Consider the following 27687-nt stretch of genomic DNA (forward strand, 5'->3'; position numbering starts at 1 on the left):
CACATTCAAAAAAAAAAAAAAAATCTGGTGCAGAAAAATCTTCATGTCAAAAACGAGGCAGAGTCACTAAGTAGTAGAGCTTCTGAAGCTTGTTTCCTACCAGGAACCAAAAGTCAGATGTTCTGTCTCATGGGGGGAGTCCAAATGTTGGGGAAGGTTGATAATAAGTTGGCGGAGTGACCCTTTAATGTCTGTCTCCGATCCATTGTCGCTCATTTACACCTCCCTCTCTTTCTCTCATTCTCTCTCTTTGCTATGGGCGGTGTATTAACCGGGGGGTACAGACGTGCGCCCCTCCCCTTCCATAATGTGTGGATAATAGCGGTGTAGAGGGGTTTGAACAAATTCTCCCAGTGAGTGTTCAGGATAATAGCGGTGTAGAGGGGTTTGGACTTGGGGGACGAGGTCCGAGCAGCAGATAGACATCTGTCTGAGAGAAGCTGCTGAAGCAGACGCGCTAGACGCTTCGGTTCATCTGGGACCTCCGGGAAGTCTCCTGGAAAGAAGGTTGGAAGTGACAACAGACAACTGGAATTTTGGACGTTTTTTTTAACTTAAAGAATTTACAAGGTAAGGGAATGATTTAAAAAAAAATTTCGCTGAAAATCTGGCACAGAATTTAAATATCGTGATATTTACTAAAAACAATTTTCCGTCGGAAACCTGGACGAGATGATTAGTTCAGGGCGTTGATGCTGTGATGTGCCTGGTTCTCCTCCATGCCACCCCCGGACGAGCTGGCTTTTGGGTGGTCAGGAAAGTTCCCACACTGATAAAGCTGAATGATTAGACAGCCATTGATAAAACTGACACCTGGGACCAATTAGAGAGCTTAACCACATGATAAGCTTTATCACCACAGCTGGGCTCTAAGCTGGTACTGAGACAGCTGTGACCACACATCTGCTCTGGAGACGCTGGTTTAAACTTTGTCAGATGAAAAATAATAAAAGCAACACACAGTGAACTTAGAGTCCTTTCATAAGATGATCAAAACCAACGTTTCTGGCAGACTGCACAGGAACCTTACTCATGTAGAGTCATCATTATGTAGAAAGGCTCATTTCATTTGCGGTAATACCTCATAAAGTATGTGATTAGATTGTTGTTAAAGATGAGTTTACATGTAAGCCCTATTTTATGTTGTAGCTGGTGGAATGTGGGACTAACTTACAAGTTGCTGAGTAGTTTATTCATTATATTTAAAACATGACTACAAAGTAACTAAAGCTGCCAGATTAATGTTGTGGAGTAAAAAGTACAACAATAGTGGCTTAGAAGTAGAATGTACATATTTACCTCAAAAACTACTTCAGTACATGTGTGTACATGCAATGCATGCAGTGGTGGAAGAAGTACTTGGATCCAGATCTGTAACAATCAGTTACTGTATTGATCACTACAATGTTTTTATCTAGAACAATATTTGGTTTATTATCACATATATGGCAAAGAAAAGTGTCACATTCTCACGTGTGAAAACCTGGAACTGTTGGATCGTTTGGGAAAAACTAAAATGATTGATCTGTCATCAAAATAGTTGCCAAATAATGTTCTGTCAATGGAGTCACAAGTACAATATTTCCTTCTCAAATGTAATAGAGTACAACATAAAGTAGAGAACATAAATATAAAGTAGCATAAAAAAGAAAAACCTGAGTAAAGTAATTTTGTGACTGTCTTTTCTGCAGATTGTGTTAAGATGATTCTTCACATCCTCACACACCTGCTCTGCCTGGTGTGTCTATGTTCTGGTCGTCATCTACCAGGTGAGTCGAGCCCTGCAGAAAACGATACGACTGGAGGGGGACCTGGCTGCAGACGAGGTGGTGGTTTGGGACCAGCTTGTGTGCACCATCAACCTCAGGCAGAATCGCCAACTATTAACCCTAACCTCTAACCCATAATGTCAACTGTAAACCCAAACAACCTCTGGCTAATATCAACACCTTCCTGCCTTGGTCTACAGGCCGCCATCTTGTCTGCAACCTCTCTTGTAGCTTGAATCCAAACTCTATCACTGCTCTCCAGATTTTTTCCTCTTCTCTGCGCTGCTCTTCTTACATAGACGTAATAGCGTGCACGCCAGGCTCCAGGACTGACACTGTGCCATGTGATTCCAACACAAGTCACACACACACATGCTCTCAAGTGATCACACACACACACACTCATACACATGCAGGTTCTTGCATCTCTTGTAGCATCAGACTCCAGCTTCCACAGTCTGAAGCTGGTCCACCCAACATCATCTCATGTAGAAGAGAGCTGGGGTTGAGAAGAAGACCAGAGAGAGCAGTCCCTAAAGCCTCAGACCGGGGGATACTTTAGTTTCTTTTTACTCTGTGGTATTAGTACTGATTCTTTTTTAGTTTATTACTTTGTTTATAGACATTTATGTCCTTATTTATTGTGGTGTAAACATTAAAAACAGTAAATATATGCAACTGTTTGCTGTGTCATGTATACACACACTCATGAAAGATCCCATTCTCCAGCACGACCCCAGATAATGAAGATGGAGAAGAACTCGCCTGCAGCTGCCTCTCTGGCAGGCAGGGTGGTGCTGCCATGCCACTTCTCTATAATGACGAGCAGCTTGACACAGACTCTGCCATCTGGGCCTCTTCTGTCCGCTGATACCCCTCACCCTCTGAGCCCTGACGAACAGCTGAGAATCAAGTGGACCAAGCTGGAGGGAGACAGGGAGAAGGTGGTGCTGGTGGCCCAGGGAGGGGTGGTCAAGATGGGGCAGGAGTACATGAGCAGGGTGGCAGTGCTCAGCCAACCGCTGTCGGCCGGAGACGCCTCTCTGATGATAGCGCCAGTCAGGGCCAGTGATGCAGGGCTGTACCTCTGTGAGGTGATGCACGGGATGGAGGACACTCAGGGCACCGTGAGCCTCAGCGTCTCCGGTGAGTTCAACACACACATTCTGCCAGTTCTACACGTTTACTGTCAAACTCACAGGTGTCGTCAAGAGTTTGCAAACTTGTTCCATGACTGAATCCAGATGTGTCAAGTTGACAGTTAATGCCAGAAGCATTAACTGAAGCTTATGCTTTTCTGTTCAAAGCTGCACTGATCAATATTTTATCTGAAGAACAGATCAGATAGTTTATTGTGGTAAGAGTTGCTTGTAGTGAAAACCCACAGAGGATTATCACCAACTCTGCAGTTTGCTTCAACTCTATGAGCAGACGGACTCATTCAGAGACGAGCCAGTGAACATGGCTGAGTAGCAGCTACAGAGCCAGAGATTTCCCTCAGGAATGGTGGAAACCAAACACAGAGCTAACAGAGGGGGCATCAGGTGGACACAAACACCACTCTAGATGAATGATAATGTCACCTGTCATCTGTTGGGTGTGAAAATAGCCAACAGTTTGCCAACAGGTTTGCCATATTATTTTAAAAGGAGATGATATGTTGTGCCTACATCTTGTTTGTGCTGCCTCCAAATGGCCACAAAAAGCAGGTTATGCTACTTTAAAGCCAGACTCGTATTTCCTGTGGTCCCTGGTAAGTTAACTCAGTGTTCTGGACAGGTTTTTAAACTTCATCAAATTACAGGTATGATCTCACGGATATTCAACACAAGAGAAAGACAAACCCCTCCCAAGGGGGAGCCATAGGGTTAAAGGGAAGGCAAAGATAGTTTGTGAGACAAATTAGAATCAAAAATTCACAACTCAGTCATCACATTTTAAAGTGATCTTCAACATCACAGTAGTGCAGTGAGAGCTGCCAGTACAGCCATGGGTACACTCCAAGAGGAGCCGACATTGGCTAATTCAGGATGCTTGTAATGGTGCTGATTTACCAAAAACATACACACATATTGGCTAAAATGAAACATGGATCAGTTTGTAGTCCACAGTGTGATGCACCGCCACCATGGATTGGATCGTCCCCCAGATGGAGATAAAACAATGACTAATAATGGGAGAGAAAATATCTGAGTTAAATTTCCAGTAGGTATCAGACTCTGGAAATCCCCTGGTTTACCCCTGTTGTTACGTGACAGTACAGGGCGACACAGACCAGTCGGTTATTTCAGCTGCCATCCTCAGACTATATGTGGCTGTTATTTTGTCATTAGCTCCTTTATTTTCAGCTGCACCGAGGATTATTTCTCCACACAGAGGATGTCCTGGCAGAGCTGCAGGAGCATGTGAATAGATGCCTGAGCTGTTAAACGAAGACTTGTGTGTCACTCATAGGGGTCGCCTTTGTGTGGAGCTGCTGAACAAAGAGTCCTGTTCAGCATTAATGTGGAATCTGTGCAAGTGTGTGGTAGCAAGGGTTGATTGTCGGATAATCTTCTACAGCAACTGTGGGGTTTCCACTGGATGAGCCCTGGTGGTAAGACCCCAGAGTGAGCCCCTCCTGCTCAAAACTGTCACCTGTGAATCTGCTTTAATCAGCAGGTTAGTCAGTTAAAGGAAAATAACAACTCTCCTGTTGGACTTCATGTTTCTGAATGTTCTGAGTGAATGTTTTTTCAACTCTTTATGATGGTAAAGTGCACACCTTTGGTTCTGAGCTGTTGGTCAGCCAAAAAAAAGCAGTTTTCATATGTCAACTCAGCTTTTTTACAAAATGAGAAAAAAACTGTGACCTTAATTAACTGGTAATGAAAGTAATTGTTAATTGCAGTCCTACATTGACTAAGGCTGACAGCATTACGGGGTTTTAACTGTAGATCATACAACTATGTCTAATGTGAAAGGTGTCGCTTCACCGGCGCTGCCGTTCCTCGGAGCTCTGTGGAGCTATTTATGCATCTTTCAGCTCATTGTTTTGGTTTTATGGCCCAAAGCTTTTGGCTCATTTTCACCACTCTCTTAGTGTCGTCTCCAACTGCAGCAGGAAGCAGCTGTTTTCAAAGAAGACGCTCTAAACAGCTGCTGTCCACGACCAGATCAGCAGCAACCAGCAGACAGAGCTGGTCAGAGACCAGCTGGTGAACACAGTGGAGCATTTAGCAGCTCCAGAGCCAGAGGTTTCCCTCAGGAGGTGGTGGAGACCAAACACGGAGCGAACAGAGAGGGCGCACTGGGCTGAGGCTCATCAGGGGGACACAGACACACTGTGCACAAAGGAGCATGTTGCTCTACACCTGTAACCACTCTCACACTTCACATATCTGATGCACTTTCCCATTGCATCTTTTTCCAGGGGTGGTGTTCCACTACCGACCTAACACTAGCCGCTACAGCCTGGATTTTTCTGGAGCTGTGGAGGCGTGTCGTGCTGCAGGTGCCACCATCGCAACACCTGAACAGCTCATTGCTGCTTTTGAGGATGGCTTGGACCAATGTGACGCAGGCTGGCTCGCCGACCAGTCAGTCAGGTCTGTGTAAAAATCTACACTTACACAATGTGTTGGCTCTGATTGCTGCACAGATCTTCTGCATAGACACAGCTAAGAATATCTTCACCAGTGTCTGGTGTAAATCGTTTTATTTGTCCTGATTCCAGTGTCGCCGTATTGTTTCATCGCAGACATTCATTTATAGAAAATAGATAAAACCGCTCAATGTCTTTCAGAAACAGGTGGAAATATTCTCATTACGCTGCCAGATTTAACTATTTGGCACAAATAACTTGATTAGGTGGAGGGTTTTGCAGTTAAATTCTGTGTGCCACCTTCATTGTTTTTCAGATATCCAATCACGGTGCCCCGTCCAGGCTGCGCAGGCAACCTGATGAGCAGGCCAGGAGTGAGGTCATATGGCATCCGCAGCCCCACAGAAACTTATGACGTGTACTGCTTTGTAGACAAACTCCACGGTAAACACACAAGTACAAGCAAATGCATTTAGCACAAGACACACCCCAGTACTTGTGTGCAGCATCTCAGTCAATCCCTAGTGACACAATAGCTAAGAAATATTAATTCAATCAATGCAGTCAGTGTCGTGAATATGTGTCTGTAGCTGCATTAGCAAAAAAATGTGCTGGTATCAGCCATGCAATGCTGAAGGTTGGTCTTTTCCTTTTTGCGTTTGTTGTGTCCCTGAACTACAACAAGTATCTTACTTCATTCTGGACAATAGTTTTAAAAAGAATTAAACTCTTGTTTATTATGATTTTTCTTTTTTGGGACAATATAATCTTCACTCATGATCCCCTGATTTCTATGCTGTGGTGGAGCTACCAACAATATCATATGAGCCTCAGTAGCAGATTCTGTCAAATTCAACTAGTAAGTCAACTTGGACAAGAAGTCCTAAAGGTGCTCAGAAGATGTGTAGCTCTCCAACACCTGAAGACCAATCTGGTTAAAAGAGAGCCTTGAATGGAGGCCGTCTCTGAAAATAATTAAATATTTAAGCAGCTTTTCCAGAAACTGCACACTAAACCCCTTTTTTTACCTTGTGTGCCTCCTCTGTGTGAAGGTAAGGTCTTCAACCCCCCTATCAGCGATAGGCTCACCTTGCAGCAGGCCAGAGAGGAGTGTGAGAAGCACGACGCTGTGCTGGCGTCGCCTGGCCAGCTGTTTGCAGCTTGGAGGGAAGGGCTGAGCCGCTGTGACTACGGCTGGCTGTCCGACGGAAACGTCCGGCACCCTTTTACCATCCCCCTCAGTGCGGAGGAGGTCTGGTTGGGGTCCGCACGCTCTACATGTACAAAAACCAGACGGGCTACCCGAGCCCCACAGACCGGCATGGAGCGTTCTGCTTCAAAGGTAAGACTGAAGTGTGCACTGATACCACTCTGCTCTCATTGGAAAACAAGAGGATTCACCACTGAAAGCAGTTTCACTTTACTGTTGTATTTTTGTACAACACACCTGCTACAGAAAAATAACTTTGAGAAATCCTAATGTGTATGTAATATGTACTTGTTTGAGTTAGTTCCTAAAGTGAAGGCTTATGACTGTGGGACGCAAACGTTTTGGCTTGTGATCCCTTATAATGAAGCACTGGCTTCTTATCACCCATCCTCAAGCTGGAATTACATCTCTCCAGAGATACATGTATTCCAAACATCTCTGAGACCTAAAGAAGGATATAAGAGCACATCTCCCAACATCTGTGCCTTGTGCAGACCCATGTCCAGCGAGTTGACTGGTGGATTTAGCTCCTGTCAGTGGGCGGAAACAAATACATAAAGCAGCCGTGCAGAAGTTTCCTAGTGACTCCTGTTCACTTTCACCTACATACAGGCCACAGATGTGTAATTCCAGCTTCACAGCTTTACACTACATCGTATATATTATCTAATGGAAACTTTTTCTTGGCTCTCAGATTGAATTTGAATAATTTTAAGAGGCCTGAGAGGATAAAACTATTCAACATTGCACAAGAGAAAGTCTGAAGAAGAATTTGTTCTGGATTATTTCCTGTCTGTTAATCATCAGGACCCATCAGATTTATGTGCAACCTCTTTGTCCCGGTAATATTTCACTGAGAAACGCTTTCGAAACATCCTTCTCATAACTGGGAACATAGATTCAGAGGTTTTGTCTTCTTTGCTTTTAGCATTAGTAGAAATTCTGGTGAATGCTGCTCCTTTCTGCGAGCCTCAGACTGGTCCTCCTCCAAGGGGTCATACACACTCGTGAAGTCACTAGAAAACTGTATCTGACTACGTAAACACTGAAGTGTGTTACAGCACAAACAAGCCACAATCTGCAGCTCAGTGTAAAAACGTGCTTACATCTCCCGCTGCCCGTTATATAGCGGGGCACATTTTGTATGAGGGGAAAAGCCAACTCACTGCACTCTAACATACATACTGCAGAAACAGGACAGGCCCCTAACACTTCACAGCTGGACCCTGCCCAAACACAGACAGACAGGGAGGGAGGAGAACATGGAAGGAGAGGGGGGCTGCAGAGCTGCTAATCCCAGAAGTAACATTATCATTATTTAAAAAAACACTCAAAGATTCAAACCTGTATAAGATTGGTCATGTGAGTCTGTGCATTTGATGTAAGAGCTGATACACCTCGATGCTTTGCAGATGATATAATTGCAAACAGTCACATATCTGGCAGTATAAACATACTTTTTGTACCTGAAGGCTGTGTAATGTGCACTGCCAAGCGTTAAGTGAGGTGGCAGACCTGCAGGAGAGCGTTAACCCACAGTGACAGTATGAGGACAGACCCCAGCCCGGCCAGATGGCTCGCCAGGCACATGACATCATATCTGGGCAGGGTTTCCGTCATGGTGTCAAAGACCAGAGCACATCCCCAGAGGCTGCGGGCCAGTCTGTAGTAAGCCCCTTTAATACGTTCGCTGTTGGAAGAAGTGCTCTGGTTCTGTACTCAAAAAGCAGCCCAGCTATGTAAAAGTACTGCATTACAAGTCCTGCACTTAAAGTCCCTCACAAGTAAACATACAGAAATATTATCAGTTAAAAATATCCGCTGTAAAAATACTTGTTCTGCAGTAAAATGTCCCTGATCTATTAGTATGCAGTGACATTATTAGATCGCATTGATGCGGAAGCAGCATTTTACTGTTGCAACAGCTCCAGGTGGAGCCGGTGTTACTGCTGAGACAAATAGTCAGTTGACAACCATAAAGTTAATCTACAACTATTTTCATAATTGTTTGAGTCACAAGTAAAAAGGCAAACCTCTGCTTGTATGAGCTTTTTCTTATTTGTACCAATGTGACTGGAATAATTTAATGTTTCCTACTATATCTGAAAAATATAAACTATTTGAAGATGTCACTTCTGACTTTTCATAGATAAAACAATCATTTAATTTAAGAGAATCATCTGCAAATGAATCCACAGTGAAAGTAATCATTATCCCTGGCCATGGTTTGAACTATACAGACTTGGGTAATTTAGTCCAGTGGCTTCCAACATAGGGGTCGGGCCCCTCCAAAAGGCCACAAGATGATTCTGAGGGGTCATAAGATGAAGTAAGTTGCTAGCTTTTTGTAAAATATTACATAATTTTTCATCTTAGGCCTCAAAAAGGTGTTTACATGAAGTTTAGTGGGGAAATGTCTTTAACTGCTAACAAACTCCCAGACATGTGAAAGGTGACAAATGGACCCAATGCGACACTGAGCATGTTTCCATCCACCTGTTTTATATGTGTTTTAAATATTTTGTTGGTCTGTTGATAAAAACTAAATGTGACAAAGTTCAGTGTGAATAAGTGATGATGTGTCCAGTGAAAAGACGAAACATCAAATGTGTGTGGAGCGATGAGGAGGCTGAAACCTTCCTCACATTAATATGTGTCCGATTTCCTTCATGTTTTCCATTTGCTTTGACTAGAGTTCTTTTATTCTTCTCATCTTTTCTTGGCTTATTGGCACCACCAGGAGAATTATTATTGTTATTATAATAATATTCCACTTTAGTGGATGGAAATGCACATTAGTTGACGTTGTCTTTTGCCTGGAAATGTAAAAACCTGTACTGCATCTGGATGAAAACTTCCTTCCTTTTTAGTAAGAGGTCACAAGCCAAATAGGTTGGAAGCAGCTTTCACATTTAACAATAAACTGCATTGTAGAAGCTTATCAAATGTTTTTAATGTTCTGACCTAATCTGAAAAGTATCTGTAGCCATCAGATAAATGTAGTGAAGTAAAGAGTACAATAGTTCCATCTACGATGTGGTGGAGTAGAAGTATGTAGCATTACATGGACATACTCAACCACAAGATTGTAGTTGTATTACTGGGTATGTGCATGAAGAGGAGTGGAAAAAGGGGAACCCCGACAACTCCCCCACCCCTCCACATGCGGGGGAGTCAGTTCAGTTGTGTTTATTAAAGAATCCTGTCAGTGACGTGTGAAGCCTGCTGATTCTGCACAACACAAAGGAGAACATGTCTTTATCAGATGTGCTCCATCACAATGAGATATAAATCTTTGCAAACATCACAAGCTGTTTTAAAGATGTCTTTAATAGGGCTCAGGCTGCAGCAGCAGGAGAGAGAGCAAGGCTTCTCTCTAAGCATCACTGCTCTACACACTGGGTCCTTTGGCCTCATTCAGCAGTGACTGTTGTTTTTCTGATAACACTGGCACAGCAGCCTCCAGGCATGAAGGCGTCTTATTCTTGACAGGTGACTTCATGTTTAGAAAACCAAAGTCGTTACCTCTCCTTTTATGGCCCGCTGTAAGCTAACGGCAGTCAGACAGCTGCCGGCAGTCTCCTGATAGTACCGTTTTCTTTTTTAATGACTCATGACAATACTGATTTATTCCATAAACATTTTTCAAATTTAGCCCGCTGAAGAGAAATTACATGTAAATTACATTGGTGATGAGTATTTTCCAAAGCATTCCAGAGATTTCCCGGTTGGGTTTTGGCAGTGATAGTTATTAACATAATGTGTCATGGACACATAATGTAGTTTTTGGCAGAAATAGTTTAAAAACTCCTCGGTGTGCCAGTGGTATCCACTCAGACATGTGGTTTGTGAGTCACCTGATGACCAGCCCTTTTATGTACAGCCACAGATGTCAGAGGGAAGTCTAACGTTTTTGTCGCACTAACATTTATAAGATCTATTATTGAAAAATTAAAAAAACAGAACAATCTGGATGTAAAGTAACTTTTCTAGTAACTTATTATGTGTGAAAAACCTGCCAGATGGATGGAAAAGGAGCCAGATATACATAGAGCAGTGACTTTGGAAAGATAATCACAGAATGTTGTAAATCGAGCCTTATTTGTGCAGTTTTACCAGTGTTTTAGTTACAAGGTCGTGGGTCAATGCTGAACCAATACATCGGTTTGTAAAGTGCACTGGGCGTTTCCATCCTGTCGTGAGCTTAGAGGTGAGTCAGCACGTCCATCAATGATAGTATGAATATGGTCTTTTCATGCATAGGCTTACAAACTGTGTGGCATTATTTTGGGCGCCCCCGGTTCCTGAAGTCCCATTCATTTTAGGTGATGTTAGGTGACTCGCTGTCAGAGCGCGTCAAGGCTCAGATGGACATGAAACTCTCCCAGTTGAATCATCACCACAAAAAACAACAACCTTGTTTGAAAACATCTGGTTCTTTGTTCAAAAGTCAAAAGCCTGTGGACTTGACAACTTTGAGGTAGATGTTAACCGTGACCCTCGAGGTGCATTTTGGCACCGAGTTAAAAATGCTGTGACGTGCCAACAGCAGGTAGAAGCCAAAGATTTCACAGTTGAGAATCTGCACCTTAGATTAAACGGGTCAGTTTTAGATAAACACAGTAACTGCTGGTATGGCAGGGGTATGGTATGATTTGCATGTTGTAGCTTTCAGAGCCTTCGCTGAGCTTCAAACTCTGTTACATGTTTCACCAATTGTGATCAGAAGCTAAAGTTTTTCTGCTTAAATCAAATAACTTTTCAGATTTTGGATCAGTTTTGAATGAACTTCACAATTAGGGAGTTGCATTTGTTCACAAAATCATCATTAAGCTGTTTTCATTCATTTGTCTTCATGACAACTGCGCTTGTGGCTCATGGGTATTGTAGTATGTAGCGTCATTCACAGAACTGACAGACCAAACCTGATTTCACTAGAACAAACTTCTGATTAGCTGCCATAAACCTGTGAGATTGTTACCTGATCCAACAGGGTGAATCCAGCTGCTTCTCAATGTTAGCAGCTTTATTAAAAGCGGTTTCTGACGTCCTTCTGTTTCGATCTCTCAGGGGAACAACCAGAGCCGACGACTCCCAGTCCACTGGTGGACCCATCAATACATGGACTTGACAGCCCCCACATTTCACCACCAGGCCCGCTCATATACCCTGGCAGAGCTGAAATTCAAAGAGCCGCACCACATTCTCCAAAAGTGACATCGCACATGGCCTCAGCAGATGAACATGGAGTCGACTACACCCCCCTGTCCACCACAGACGCAGTGACCCCCACTGTTTTCTACGACAACTATGATCTTGGAGGTCCTGGCCTGGTAGAGTTGGTACCAATTGAAGAAAACAACATGGTCCCCATGCAGCATCTTCCCCTACCCACCACCCTCTCAAAGTCCCCACACCTTGACATCTCCCATGGGGGAGACGAGGGAGGCCAAGCAGGGTCAGGCCGAAGCGATGGCAGTGTCGGCGGGGAGGGGAGCACCAGCAGTGATAGCTTAAGTGGGGCTGAGGTGGGAGTAGTGGTGATCCCAACACACGTGAGGGCGGAGCCCACAGCAGTGCCCGTTTGGCACTTAGAGACCCCCACAGGTCTAGAGGAAGTGGAAGGAACCATATCAAGACCATCAGAGCTTCTAGAGAGCACTCCGGACCACATTGTCCCAGAGATCCACGTCCCAGAGTCAGGCCTCCCAGCCGCGGTGAAGCACGAGGGACAACACCCTGCAGTGATTTTTAAAGATGATGTGACCCCAGGAGCTACACCAACATCTGACCTCGACCAGCCTGTAGATGCCGATAAAGCACCTATCCATCTCATCATCGTCAGTGTGCACAGCAAAGATCCCCCAGGTGAGTTGGACTTGTTTTGATTTCCAGATTTCCTTCAAGCCTCTGTCAATCAAATCTGACTGTATTTATACCAAACAAGTGTTGCTATATCACCCGAAGACGTTTTATCTTGAGGGCTGTAGTTCTCTAATGGGTCAGTCTTAATAAAAAACTAGAGTGTTTACAGTAACAAGTTGCAGGTTTTTGGACTCTTTTGAATTTGGAATGTTCTTTTGTTACTTAAAGGCAGGGCCAGACTGGAAAACTATCACCAGGTTTACACAAAGTAAACAAAGTTCTACAAGTTAGGCTTTCACAATTACCTGAAGTGTGGAGCCTTGAGGGCCTCATCATCTCTGTTTTCTTTGTTCTTTGGTGGTGATACCAAACAAATGTGCAGTTAATGTGCAGCTGGTGAGGAGTGCCAGTACGCAAGAAAAAGTTGCCATACGCCAAAGAGTAAACTGTAGGAGTGCCAGTGTTGTATTGATATGCGATCCCCACCTTGTGTTCCCCTGTTAACAACTGGGTTTACTGTAGCGCCCCCTCTTGGTGGTTAGGGAGAATGAGTCTGTCTCGATGGTCCTCTGTCTCAGTCCAACAACTGCACTGTTTGGAGTGGAGGGCCAAAGGCAAGGCAAGATCCGATGCATGTCGGTTGGGCTCCTGACACTATGCGCTGTCCCAAAACAAGAGTAATTATGGCGAAGGGTTATTTTAGCTGTTGGCCTGGGTTAGATGTACAGAAACCTGGTTAGGTAACCTTGATTGTTAAGGTTAGTGAATTGATTTGGTTTGGGGTTGGTGAGTACCTGCTTACTAGTGTGTACCAGCCCACTTCAAGCACTGGTCTGGAGGAGCCCCCCCACGCATCATTTGCAAGCCTTTGTGCTTTTGGACCCAGCAGTCTCACATTGCACATGAAACTGCTGGTTCTTTCAGCACTTCATATTTGTTTCACTGTGCAGTCAAGACACTTTACGGTAATCTGCTCTGGCTGATGTACTATTGTTTTTGTGCCTGTAGGAATCAGCTAATGGTTTGTTACCTTTTTATTTGTGTGCTGACAGATGGTCACACACATGCACACACGCTGTTTGCAGAGCCAGATGTCGAAACGTTTGAAGTCGGTCGCCTCCGCTCGGCCAGTTTTGTAGCTAAACATCTTGTAAACTCATCTCAGTGTGTCCAGTGGGAAAGCGGCAGAGCCTCATCAACAGACAGAAATAGTAGAGCAAATCATTTGTCAGATGCAGTGATTAGCCTCTTTTCTATTTAGCTGACATGTCTTTAGATGTGTGCTCTCATTTCAGGTCTAGACATCAGGAGAATGAGCCGCCAACAAACCACAGTTTGTTGACCTTCACTTTCTTTTATGTAGGGAACTGCCTGAGTTGGTGTAACAAAAAACTTCTCAACAATCTGTATGCTGTCTTTCTTTCCTCACATTTATCTACAGTATATTAGTTGTTGGATTGCATTACTGAACGGGCCTATCTACCTACCAGGCTCAGGCCCAGGAGCTCCAGGGCCCAAGGGTCCCAAAGCCTGGTGCCTGGTTAATATATATATATATCAGGGTTTGTTGGTGAAAAATCAGATGGCTCAGTCAAAATCCTGAAGAAAACAAACACAGGTGAAGTAGTTACACCGCTTCAAACATTAAGACTAATAACACTGTCAGTCAGAAAAAGGGTGAGAATAAAGCATGAAGGAGGCTCCGTGTCTGGGTTTGCACAGGGCCCCCAAATCACTAATGCCCCCCCACACACACACACACCTCCGTACAGTCACTCATATCACAGTGTTCCGGTGTTTGTCCCTCCAGACAAGGTGGTGCCATCTTCCAGGACTTGTGTTTATTATTGAACCGAGGCGTCATACATCAGCACACAAAGCCGGCGCTGGTTAGCGAGAGGCCCTCGACTCACCACGTCTTGAGAAAATTAGGAAAATTGAAGCTCTGAGTGTTCTGTTGAAAAGTCTTCCTGTTTCATGCAGGATCAAGTTCCGAGTCACACAGAGGCTTTTTTGACTTTGGCCAACATGTTGTGGCTGGTGCGGGTTAACGAGAGGTTAACAAGTTGGATCAGTCCAGTTCAAAGAGGAGCTCCCGGTCCAGTCACACTTCGTCACATGCTCCGTCCTCACACAAAATGACCAAACCCGGGTCTGTGTGCACGTCACATTTTGTACATTTTTACGCCAGTTCCCACAGTATTGCTTCCATGTGTGCAACGAAGCCGTGATGAACAGATACAAGCATGCATTGTTCGAGAGCTGCTCCTGGCTCTGACTGAGCTAAATCATAAACACTGGCTGGTAACCATCCAGATATGCACATTAGCTCATTTTAATCAACTTCAGAAATGAGCTGCTGTGGGACCCTGCTGTACAACAAACTGAGAAAGACGAGTTTTTTTAGGACTTCGAGTTGAACCACAGTCCATTTTGATAACGACTATAGTGTGTCTGTAGCATCGAATACTGAAAACCGTCCAGTCGAGCCAACAGCTGGCAAATGCTATGATTTCCTTTTCTTATGAGACACTAAACCCACTGTTTTGAGTTGGTAAATTACATGTACAGTCACTTTATTACAGTTGATCTTGGTCCCAGTCAGCAGAAGTTATTTTTGTTTTTCCAGAAAACAATCCAGCAATTTAGCATTTGGCTATTTTTATTTAAGCAAAGTTCAGTTAAATCTAATTAGGTTTAGACAACATAAGAGTTGGGGAATCACCGATTAATCTGAAGATAATCTTCTTGATTAATAATTTGTCTCTAAAATATCAGAAAATATAGAAAATCCTACATCATAACTATGTAGAACCCACAGGGACGTCTCGTTTTGTCTAATGAGATTCAGTTTCCAACGGTGTAAAGCTGAGAAAAGCAAAGCATCACATTTTAGAAGCCAAAATCAGTTTGAGGAGTGATTCTGTCAGTGGTTCTTTTATCAGAAGAGTTTCCAGTTAATTTCCTGTTGACTGGCTAATTGTTTCAGGGCTGGAGAAGTGATAATGATTTGCAGAAACCCTCTTATATAACTCAAGTCAGATGTGGAATTGTCTGTGTATGTTTTACTGGACTTTGAATTCTATTGGTCCTTTTCTTGTTTGTCTCCAGTTGAAGGTATTGTGAACATCATCAGTGGCTCCCAGCCCCCATTCTCCCAGATCACTGACCTTTCACAGGAGACCACGGAAGGGTTCCCAGGCACCGAGGACATCGACCCTATCAACGCTTCAACCATTAACATTTCTCCAACTGTCAGTTTTGTCAACGGAAATCATGAGGTATCATCTGTGCACTGGAGCATTTAAAGGATAATTCCAGTTTTACTTGTGTAGCTTTGGCTATTGCTACTACTGGTTGCGATGATTCATGCACTCTCCCACTTAACAGCTGAGAATACAGTGGTGCTGCTACCTAGAAGAGTGACAAGAAACAATAGCGGACATGTAGTAAACTCTTACTGACTCGCCATTTGGTGTCGTCCTTCCTCACAGCTACCTGTGCTCAAACAGGAATTTGTATAAGCACTGCTCACTGACTGAGTTTAGGTGCTGACTGAAATGAACTTTAGTCCACAGTTTGTTAGCTTACCTTTTTGTTTCAGCTGTTTTGTTGCTGCTTCTTGTGTAATTTTCCATGGGACTGCAGATGAGTCCAATCATCTTTTCTTTTCTGCTTCAAATATTTGGTGCGTTACTGGAGGAAACATAAAGCTACTGAGATGTCAGGCGCTGCTTTGTAACATTAGTACAAACATCTAAATGAACATCTGAAGAAGAGTTTGAGGCTGTGAAAGGTTCTGAAGATGCTGAGTAAGACTTCACATGAGAACAGAAGTTGTTTTTATCCATTTGTTTGTTTTATTTTTCATAGTCAAAATTTGTCAACATAATTTTTGTTTTTAAATCTTAGTCTGGTTTCCATCCTGAAAACAAATATTTTGTCATAGTTTCGCTGATGGCCAAGCCTTCAGAAGTAAGATCCAAATTGTTATCGACACTAATTCGCCTTTCTTTACTTGCCTACCTACTTTTCTGATCCCTGCAGGTGACATTTGAGCCAGAGCAGCCAAAGGAAGCCAGAGCGGGTCAGTTTGAGACAGCCACTCCTCCCACTTCTGTTCAATTAGGAGAGAAGGAAGAGGACAATCTGATAGACCCCATTCATAGGCACACAGAGGAGAGACCTGCAGAAGAAGCCATTGATACAGTCGCTTCCCCTACAGAGACACCTCCAGAGGAAGTGGAGGCATTGGGGAAGTGGATCCCAGAGGTCTCTGAGAGCGACAAAACTCATCAACCATATGATCAAGCAGCAACCAGAGTTCCCACCACCATGCACTCGTATGCACCTCACGTTTCCTTACCTGCACCTGCCACACCATCAGGCCCAGTCCTCACTGGTTTGTCCCAGCCCGTCACTGATGGGGTCTCTATCTACAAGGACGTGGAAGGCTCCTCAAGCCCTGGCACTGACGATACCTCATATGAGGGTTCTGCAGGCGACCCTGTGCCCACCTCAGCCGCAGATAGCCGGTCTGGTGTGATGACCGATGAGGCCGAAATTGGAGGGACGGAGCTTCCTACTTTTATTCCCCGCACACACTTGCAAGAAACCACCACATGGGTCCAGGCGGAGGGAGGGTCTGCCTCTGGAGAAGATGAGACTTCAGGGCAAGATGGTTTCCCACCAGAGATGTCCAGACTCACCAGCACAACACCTTATTTTACCCTCCACAGCCAGCAACCTCTACCTGAAGTGGGCATCGACGTCACAGAAGTGCCTGTTGTTCCACCACCTGTCGACACACTCACAGAAACAGGCTCGGGTGCAGAGCAGCTGGCCAGAGAGAAGGAGCTTCCTGGGGGTCAGCGTCTGGATGACTTTGCTGGGGAGGTTGTTGTTACAGTTTTACCAGCTGTTACAACTGTTGAGGAACAAAGCAAACTCACTACACACATTAAAGAAACAACCTCAGAACATGGCAGACCAAAACCCTCCACACACCTCTCCCTTGCTGTCACAGATGATAAGGTGCATCCCGCTGTTCCCGTCGAGTCTGCCCCCGCAGCTTCTGGTGGTGACACCGAGCCTTACCAAGACCAGAAAGAGCAGAGCAAGTCCGCCACACATGTCAAGACACTGTCCACTACATTGCCCTTGTACACTTTCGACCAACACACCCACTCTGTTCCCCAGTGGGCTTTGACCCCAGACCTGGCTGCCTCCCCCCTCCCAGACAGTGCTTTTTTGGACTATCGCAATGAGATTATGGGTCCTGTGGTGGAGGTGCGCCGTCAGATACCTGAAGAGACTGTGACCACAGAGCCAGAGACCAGCACTGACTCCACTTATTCTATAGAGGATGTGAGAGGTACATGAACTCCATTGTTAGTGGTTTGTTCTGCAGCTACTTCAGTGGTTTCAACACTGCAGCAGATTATTTTACTGGTTTACCTCCCTTTTCCCTGACTGAGGATGTGCAGCTCCAATTCACAAAAAAAATCCATCTTAGTTAACGTCACCCAATTCAAGTGCTCGATTCCAGCATTACACACACGAGGTTATCAGTTAGTCCTTAATGGTAATTAATCCTATTTTAAAATAGGTTAATCTGTGAAATGCTTTTCTTTGCTGCTTGGCTTTGGCATTTCTTTCACTGGACACAGAATCTGGCCTTTTCTACCTTCTGAACTGGCCAGAGCCCTGGTGCAGTAAAGGGGCAGAAGAGACACAAGCCAGATCTGTGTCCAGCAGGTATGAATGTAGCAAGCTAGTTAGCCAGGCATGCTAAAGTTAGAGCAGACAAACAATGTTTAACCTGTTCCTTCCACCTTTACTTGAGCTGTGGTTTTGGAAAGGCTAAAAGCAGACATGACCCTCCAAACTCTTTGTACACCACCTCCACATGGAGAGAGATCTAAAGTTTGACATGCTGTGACTGGATACGTCTGCTATGCTATCGAAGCACCGTGCATTACAGCTGCTTGTGCTTCATTACTGGTGTGATTTTAATGGTTTTTAATTTGCATTGTGTCATCTGTGTAGATGCTGTACTGTGCTCAACCAATATTTGTCAGAATGGAGCCACCTGCTTCATGAAGGGAGCACAAAGTATCTGTTTCTGTGCACATGGTTACACTGGGCAGCACTGTGAAACAGGTACACGCACGCACACAGAGGCATGTCCTCTTTTTTAATAGCCCACACTGACCCCATAGTGACAGATGGAAGCTGTGGAATAATACAGGCTTGTGTTGTGCGTCCGCAGATATTGATGAGTGCCAGTCGAACCCGTGTCTGAATGGAGCCACCTGTGAGGACAAAGTCAACTCCTTCACCTGTCTCTGCCTGCCCAGCTATGCAGGAGAGCTCTGCGAACAAGGTCAGCTGCTTCTGAGTGATGTCACTGTAATACTGTCATACACAAAACATCCAAAATCAAGTAAACAAATTTCAGTTTATTCCAACTTGTCCCTTAGTTTTACATAGTTTTGTCATTTGTGTTGGTTGTGATGACACTGCATGAATGAGGAGAGACATGAGGTGTTTCTGTGAAGTTTGCTGACCTGTCAGAGATTGCAACACGTGGAACAGACATGCACAAGTGTAGATACAGCATTTGGTCCTGAGTCATGGCAGTCTATGATCCTCGGCTGCCGTCCATTGCTGGGCGTCGTCTCCTCAGCAGATTAGTTCCAGCCCCTCGTCATTACTGAGCAGCTAATCCTGAGTCAGGTGTACGACTCCAGGGCTTAATATTTTCCATGAAAATGTACCAACTCTCAGTGCTGAGAGTTTAACACATCTTTCCTATTAGTTTTTAAGCAAAAGTAAGACGTCATTAGGTTTGAAAGAACAGAATAATAAGGCCACATTCCTTTTTTAACGGTGCTTGGCGTGACTCTCATTTCTCTTTATGGTGTAAATCATAACACTGAGCTAAGAACAGCTTTAGCACAGAATGAATGTGCGTCAGTTCACTTACTAACAGATTCCTCAGGTTGTAAAAATAGATTGTTAAAGTTTGTTGCAATCATTTCTTTTTTACCACAGTGGTGGAAGAATTTTAAAATACTCCATTGCAAGTAAAAGTACAGAAGTATTGTTAGCAACATGTAAGTGAAGTATAAAAATAAAAGTTTTCAATGCCATGATGTTGCAAAATAGTCTCTTTATTATACATTATACTGTTTGTAATTATTACTGACACATAAACATGTAAGCAGCCAGTTAGAGCTGAGCTTTTTATACTTTTCTGCATAATATTGCATTGTAGGTGCCTATTATAGGTTTTTATCATCAAAATCCCCAAACAAACCAGTAAATATAGTAATATATAGATTTAAAAAATGTAATAGGGTAAAAATAGCAATATATTCCCCTGAAATGCAGTGAAGTAGAATTATTATAGTAGAAGACAGTAAAATACTCAAGTAAAATCAAAGTCATAAGAATCAAAAATAGAGTCTAATGCCAGTAACAGCAAGTGGAGAATTCAATAAAACCATTTGAATATTAAAAAACATGGCTTGGGAAAGCTGTTAATTAGAGCAAAGTATAAATTCTGTTGTTTTTATTGCCAGCAGCTCTGGAAATCCCCAAACCCAGACTCTTGTTCTGCAGGAAGGATGTGTGCAGTGGACAACACGATGTGGAAACTGTACCGCCTGCACAGTAAATCCATCCACATGCAGTCAGTTGTCAGTAGACGGGGGAGCACACACACACGCACACAGCTGTCCCCTCATAGCTTTCTGCCAGCGGACAAGCAGAAAAAAAGACATAATTGCTCTGTTATTTTGCCAGAAGCTTTTGCAGCTGTGTGGCATCGAATCGGCGCTGCTTCTTCTGGATGGAGCAGCATTTAGTCTGCCCCTCTGTGCTCCACTCACCTCCTCTGTTATTTTTAAACAGCTTGAATAGTTTATTAGTGGGCATGGAACCTCACCTGAGCCTCCAGGTGGCTGCACAGTGGAGGTATTAAGACCATAGCTAATATCCCGGAGCCTCGACAGCAGCTTTCCATCACAGCCTTATTGGTGCGCACAGCACTCTGCAGCCACTCATACAAAACGTCCATTGTTTACTGAGCCTGACAAAGCAGAGCGCTGATTATATGGCTTAAAGTCATAGTATAATGTATCAAAGTAAATGTGTGTGCTCCGTATGTTAATGTCTGTGTGTGCCTTTGACCTGCAGACAACTGGAGACTTGTCAGGGTTAATGAAATCCAACTGTGCGTTACTGAGCTCGTTCCCAGCTGCACCTCAGCTCTCTGACTCTAATTCTCTGTCTCTGGCCTGAACAACAGTCTGAGGAGAAATAAACAAATCAGAGTTGTTGTGTAGCTGCAGTAGATTCATTGTTACAACAGTGTGGGTCCAAAACCTCTGGAAGTTAAAAGTCTACAGCATAAAATTCAGACTGTTTCACTGTCTTGTTTCTTATGCATTCATTTGCCAGTTTAATAGGTACAGCTAGATCAAACTAATGTAGTCTGATCCAATAGTCCTGCAGTAACTAATCCTTCATCTGGTCACTGTGGAGGATGGATTCTGTGCTGTGTATCATAGAGAGCTGTTTCTGTTATCTAACCAAGCCTCACTGATATAAGTATGTCAGTAAGACAGTTCACTAGCAACATGCACTACACCTGCCAGTCTTAACACTCAAACGTTTTTCCCTGGTGCAGACACTCAGGTGTGTGGATTTGGTTGGCAGAAGTTTCAGTCCCACTGCTACAAGTACTTCGCACACCGTCGCGGGTGGGACGCTGCTGAGAGGGAGTGTCGGCTACACGGCGCCCACCTGACCAGCATCCTGTCCCACGAGGAGCAGCAGTTTGTCAACCGTAAGTCTATGCTGTGCATTTGACCGCATCGCGAGTCCTGCTACATCATTCTCAGTCATTACAGGTAGAAGACAGAGTAGTAACAGGAACAACCAATCAACAGGCAAGTGGCAGAGCAGAAGAACCACAGCTGTTCAACCAAAGACTGAGTCTGCATTACTCCTTGTTTAATTTGGTCTTGTCACACATACTGAAGCTGTGCAAGTGTTCTGCAAGTTTTACAATGTAGCTGTGCATTATAAAGGACCTGTTCTGTGCATTTACATTTGTTTCCAAATCATTTGGTTCAGATGAAATAGTTGAACAGGTTTAATCCGCCCAGTTCTGTCACTGGCTGCGTTGCTTTGTCTGATGTTTCTGTAAAGTTCATGAAAGGTCACAAACACAGTTGTATAAGAAGATGCTCATACTATCCTTTTTGCCTCCCTTTGATAAACACGGCTCAGTAATGAGGTTATTTCTGTGTTTATAGCTGCTCTGCTTCCCTGTAGGTCGGTGCACTTTGAGAAAACTGCTTGTCCCCAGAGAGGTCGGTTATATCTGTGATCTAATCCACCGTTGAGTGTTAAGAAGATAAAATAACTAATAAAACTTAGTTGGTTTAAACAGAGAGGAGACAGAGAGTTTCCAGAGAAATCAAAATGGACTTAGGAGAAATGGACTCGAGTCTTTCACTACAGCTGCTCAGCCTCAGCATTTCACCGCTTCATGCTCTGTTTCTTCATACTCTTGATTATTCACCACAGATCATGCTGCCACACACACACACACACACACACACACACACACACACCACACAGACAAAAACCACAGACTTGCAAAGTCAACGTCATCTCAAAGTACAAAATCCTTTGAGCAATGATCCTGATCAAGACCTTGCTCTGTTTCCTGATGCTTTAATGACTTACATTAACCCAGACTCAGACTTGTGATGTTTTTGCCTCTGCAGGTCTGGGCAGTGATTACCAGTGGATCGGCCTGAACGACAAGATGTTTGAGAGAGACTTCAGATGGACTGATGGCAATCCAATGGTAAGAGAGCTCAGTCTGTGGAGGCACCACGAGTGTCTGATGAAGCTAGTTTATCTATAAAAGAAGAAGAAAGTCTTGTATTTTACTTGTCGTTCACGCACTTTTAGCCACGTTAGCTCTGTGGATGGCAGTTTCAGTGGATCCAGTACTTTGGTCCAGACTAAAACATCTCAACAACTACTGGATGAATTTCCATTTTGAGTTGACACTCATGTTTCCCAGAGGATAAAGCCCACACACTGTCAATAATGTATAAAACAAAAAAGCAATAAAGCTTCAATTTTAAAAAGAGAGAGCAGATGTAGGTAATAAAGTATAAAAAGGAGCAAAGGTGGAGGGAAGAACTGCAGTTTAAAGCAGCTTTAAAAAGGTGACTGCTGTTCTGAAAGTGCTTAGTGTGGGAACGTTTAGTGGAGTTTAGCAGAGGAGGCTGTTGAGTCTGGAAGTGACATGGACCAGAGTGTCAGCAGCAGAGAATGGTCGGTACAACTGAATGCATGCAATATTTTTAAGATGAAAGATGACTTGGTTTGGAAGTTTGGTTAACGTGGCTCTCCAGTGAGAGACTGAGTAAAACTGATGCCTAGATTATGGATCCGGGAGGAAGGGAGAACAGTGGAGTACACGACACTTTGAATTTCAAACTGTAGCAAGTACAGTATCTGACTAATCGATCCGTCGACCTGCAGATCATTAATCAGCAACTATTCTGATAAACGATCGATCTCTTCAGTCAGTTATCATTACATGGTTCCAGCTTCTCAGATGCGACACTTTGCTGCTTTTCTCTCGTGTATATCACTTTAAACTGAATGGAGCTGATTTGAACTGTTGGTTGAAAATGACACTTTGGATCAAGAAAATGCTCAGCAGATTGATCTGTAATGAAAATACTTGCTAATTGACGCTTTAGTGCAAACATCTATATTTTATTTAGGTATGCTACCTGACAGTTAACGTTCCCCTTGAAGACAGGAGGGTTTGACATCTGTTTAAGTGAAGGAGGTGTGATTCCAGCTTGTGACACCAGCACAGAGGAATGAAAACCTTCTCCTGCTCAGCTGAGACAAAGCAGAGACATAGAACTTCCTTGGTGCTGGTAGTGATGCCTAACATCTCCGGACCAACCACTGCACTCGTCTGTGTCCAGACTTCAGGAAACACACACACACACGTTTACCGTCTGCTGGGACTTCTCAGCTGTTGAAGCATGTGAGCTGAATTTACAGTGCACGCAGGGCCCCGTCAGAGCAGAGACCCTGAAACCTGAAACTGCAGGGGCTGTTGTAATGTGTTATCATTTTGAACAGAGTCACACCCTTAGTGGGATTAGATTTGTCCAGGGACGAAGCTTGTGCATACAGTAGAGTGCATGTTTTGTACAGTTCTCGGTGGCTGCATAGTAATATGTTCATTTTCTTATGGTCTTGTTTTAATACAAACTAAAACTTCTCTGGAGTTCCTCCTGCATATAAGCTGCAGAAAGCCTGAGGTCTGTGCACCCCTGTGCTGCTGGCTGTCCCAGTAGCACCACAGTCTGGTTTTCCTATGAATTACATCCAGTCACATGATGAATAAGCACCGTCTCCTCCTGGGGATAGACTTCATCTCCTTTATACACACACGTACGGTTGAGCAGTATTGATAGTGGCAGAGTAATTATGGCGATCATCTTGAAATAAGTCATGACCCGGGTTGTTATACGCTCAGGATGAAGCAGTTACTGGGTGCTTCACATCAAGGTAAAACTGTGAAAACTGTGTTCTGACAGCAATATGACTACTGGAGGCCGAACCAGCCCGACAGCTTCTTCCAGTCAGGAGAAGACTGTGTGGTGATGATTTGGCATGAGGGGGGGCAGTGGAACGATGTGCCGTGCAACTATCAGCTGACGTTCACCTGCAAAAAGGGAACAGGTACACACACACACACAGACACACACACAAAACCAGTTTGGAGACAGTTTCAGGGACTTTTTTTTTGCTTGCTTTAATCCATAAGCTACAAAATGTTTATGACATGGCTGCTAATTGTATGTTTGGCACATTTTTTCATAAGTTATTTGCAAACATTTAGTCTGAAGCTTGTCCAGATTCTCCTATTAGGAGTCCCATGGGTAAATGTTTCACACTGGGCTGTGATTCATGTGCGTACCCTGTCACATCCAAGTTCCAACACCATACATGGTTGTTTTATTATGTGTCCAGAGACCCAGAAACCAACAGTTACTCCTAGTGGATAGCGTCATTCTCAAATGAAAGTAATGAAACATAAACATCACCTGCAGAACAAGGCTCTGTAACCACTTTTACCAACCTGCACTATCATGGGCTCAAATCAGATCAAACTGCTCTCTTTGGGTTTTTTTTTCTTTCTATGTTCTATTATCTTCATGTCTGTGTAAGGTAGAGGTGGGAGTAAATCACACATGTGCAAGTCACAAGCAAGTCTCAAGTCTTAATCTTCAAACCTCAAGTAAGTCCCAAGTTACTGCGGTGAGAATCAAGCAAGTCAAGTTGAGTCCCTACAATAAGTCAAGCAAGTCATACAAGTCAACAACAGTAACAACCTCCAGCAAATATTCCATCTCTGAATCGTCATATTCAAAGAGAAAATGTATGTGAGATTATTAGCACTGGTCTTTAATCCAGGAATACTTTTTATTTAGCACTGGACATTTTGTTTCCTACCACCCAGTGTCGTGTGGGCAGCCGCCTGTGGTGCAGAATACTCGAGTGTTTGGGGCCACGAAGCCTCGGTACGAGATCAACTCGCTGGTCCGCTATCACTGCAAACAGGGCTTCATCCAGAGGCACGCCCCCACTATTCACTGCCGACATGACGGCCAGTGGGACACGCCCAGAGTCACCTGCATGAGACGTGAGTGCTGATGTTGGGGCATCCTGTTCAGAGTACACTGTAGCAGAGTCACTGCTTTGGTGCAGAAGGCTGCACAATGGTCTGTTAACTCTCCTTTCCATCTGACTTCTCAGCTGCAACCTACCACAGATCATCTGCTCTCCAGCACCACAGTGAGCAAGAACACAGGCACTATGACCACCATCACGCCAGGAGTCAGAAACACGATGGAAACGCAGAGCACCAGCAGAGTCAGAACATCCTGCCGAGCTCCTGGGTCCCTTCCCAGAGTCAGTTCCAGCAGTTCTGACTCCAAACACACAGCAAGGATCCAATGAGACGCTGACTCCATTTGTGGTCCAGCTTTGTGGCGGGAGCCGATCACAGCGGGCTGGCCATGTCAGTGCAGAGTCATTGATAGACAGACAGAGTGATGCACTGAGCTGTCTATCAATGGCTCTGATGAGGACCAGGGAGATATTTCCCCTGTGCCTTGTTCACAGATGCTCCAGGATCTGAACCGTAACACTAGTGCTGGATTAGTTCATTAGTAAAGTTATCTTAGGTTATATCAAATCCTCCTACAACACCACAGCGCTCCAAACAGAAAGACCAGCGGCCTAATGGCTTCACTGTGTAAACACTACACAGGGCTGGTCCGTAGAGCTGTTTACTTTCTCATGACTCGACACAATCTGCTAAGCGTGTTGAGTCTTTTATAAATAAAGTTATGTTTACATTTTGTATTTCTTAGCAACATGCATTGTGTGCATCCTCGAGGTTTGTTGAAAGCATTTCCTTCACATCACATATTAGCAGGAGACTTTCAAAGAACCATTACAACTTGTGAGGCCAGGCCAAGCTAACAAGCTAGACTGCTAGCAGTGATATTTTCGCACTCAGACATTATAAGCAGAGCTAGTGGATGTGGATTACAGGGGTGACAGACCCACACAACCAGAAATTTGAGGGAAAATACTACAAAGATAAGAGTTTGAATACAGGAACTACAAAGTAAATTACACTCGGAGGATCCTTAAATTTAGTTTTAATGCTATAAGTTATGTCTGCATGAATATTTGTGAAGATTAAAAAACATTTTGGAAGGACGTTAGCTTGCTACACATTTTGTGTTGTTGCTTTTTGTCATAATTATCTTTTACATTTGATCATTTTTGCATTGATTACATTCTAGAGATAGGTTTCTGCTTTGTCAAAACTAAACCAGGTAAAGGAATTAAGTAAAGTGGCAGGTTGATTAACAGTCTCGACTACATTTCACTCTTTGCTGCATCAGTATGATGTCTCTGGAGTCAGCGGTGGTGGTGTCACTTATTTAGTTTTTTATCAAGTATAAGCACTTTTTTGCTATATTTTGAGATTTTTGTGTTTCCACTTAAGTTTTTTCTGCACAAATTGAAAGTGTGCATAAGAAAGGTGGATGGAAATGTCATAGAAATGCAATCTTTAATTGCTGGATTACTCCTTTAAGTGCTTCCGCACTGTTCACAGTGTAGTCGGACTAACAACACTACCAGAAGTAGCCTGCTGACAACTTCAGCTGTGTCTGTTACACTTGCTTTGTCAGGTCATGACGGTCTCTCCACAGTCTCCTGTTGGCCAGAAAACACATGTCCTCTTCACCCTCTTTCTTGCCTTTGTGTGAAATGTTCCCACTTCCAGCAGTTGCTTGGTTGAGCAGCGTGAAACCATCAGCAGGGCTGAGTATCAAGTAGATGCTAACAAAACTGGCCCATTATCAATACAAAAACATTTCAGAGGGGACGGTTGATCAACATGAATGTGTGGTGAATGTGCTGTGGCTATTAATCATAGCATATAAAGGAGATACTGTAAGAAGCCATATCAGTGTAACTTATATTATATCCTTTAAAACTATGAATGGACTGATAATAAGTAAAGGTCATTGGAAATGAAGTGACTCTGTTAATGATGACTTGCTGTTTACAGATCGTCCGGCTGTTTCCTGATAGAGAAAACATTTATGCAGCGCATGCTGCCGTTTTGTTTGCTCTTTAGCAATGTTGATGCTTTTTATTGTGCTGTGATTCAAATCAACCCAACAAGTTCATTGCCAGAATTGTCCTGATTTTAAACATGCTAGTTTGGGTTTGGAAGTGTTCTTAGCCAGACATACTGTATGTTGCATTTTGCTACAGATCTGGAATCTGTTTTTAAGTCCAGCGAATAAGGGAATGTGAAAAAGACATGACTTCTACATCCTCTACATTCTTGTTTTTATGTTCTTCATACATTGTCCTTTTCATATACTGTTGGTGTATATACATTCTTAAATGTCTTTCTACTCCATGCGGCTGATGGGGTTTACTGTATCTGTGGCACAAAAGCTTATTTTCATGTAATCGTTTGATTCTTTCTGTAACAATGTCCGCCATCCTGGTTTTACTGTGATTGTCAGCTGTGTGTGCAGTAATTATTAATACACAATCTCCCTTTCTTGTGCTGTTTTATTTCTTGTCACCTTAAAGCGCCA

General features: G+C 43.7%; 1 protein-coding gene across 1 annotated transcript; it reads left to right on the plus strand.

The window, feature by feature from the left end:
• Positions 1-368: 368 nt before the first annotated feature.
• LOC109951195 (versican core protein-like) lies at positions 369-27650 on the plus strand. The gene is given in 17 exon segments (XM_020585532.1): positions 369-570; positions 1692-1769; positions 2499-2915; positions 5182-5356; positions 5669-5796; positions 6405-6587; positions 6590-6694; positions 11633-12430; positions 15539-15708; positions 16475-17801; positions 18476-18589; positions 18699-18812; positions 21123-21281; positions 22231-22313; positions 24085-24229; positions 25011-25193; positions 25307-27650. Coding segments are annotated over 16 exon segments (4344 nt in total). The 5' UTR covers positions 369-570; positions 1692-1702; the 3' UTR covers positions 25483-27650.
• Positions 27651-27687: the final 37 nt, after the last annotated feature.

This window comes from Monopterus albus, unplaced genomic scaffold (assembly GCF_001952655.1).
Source record: "Monopterus albus unplaced genomic scaffold, M_albus_1.0 scaffold369.1, whole genome shotgun sequence".
In the NCBI taxonomy this organism is placed as follows: domain Eukaryota; kingdom Metazoa; phylum Chordata; class Actinopteri; order Synbranchiformes; family Synbranchidae; genus Monopterus; species Monopterus albus.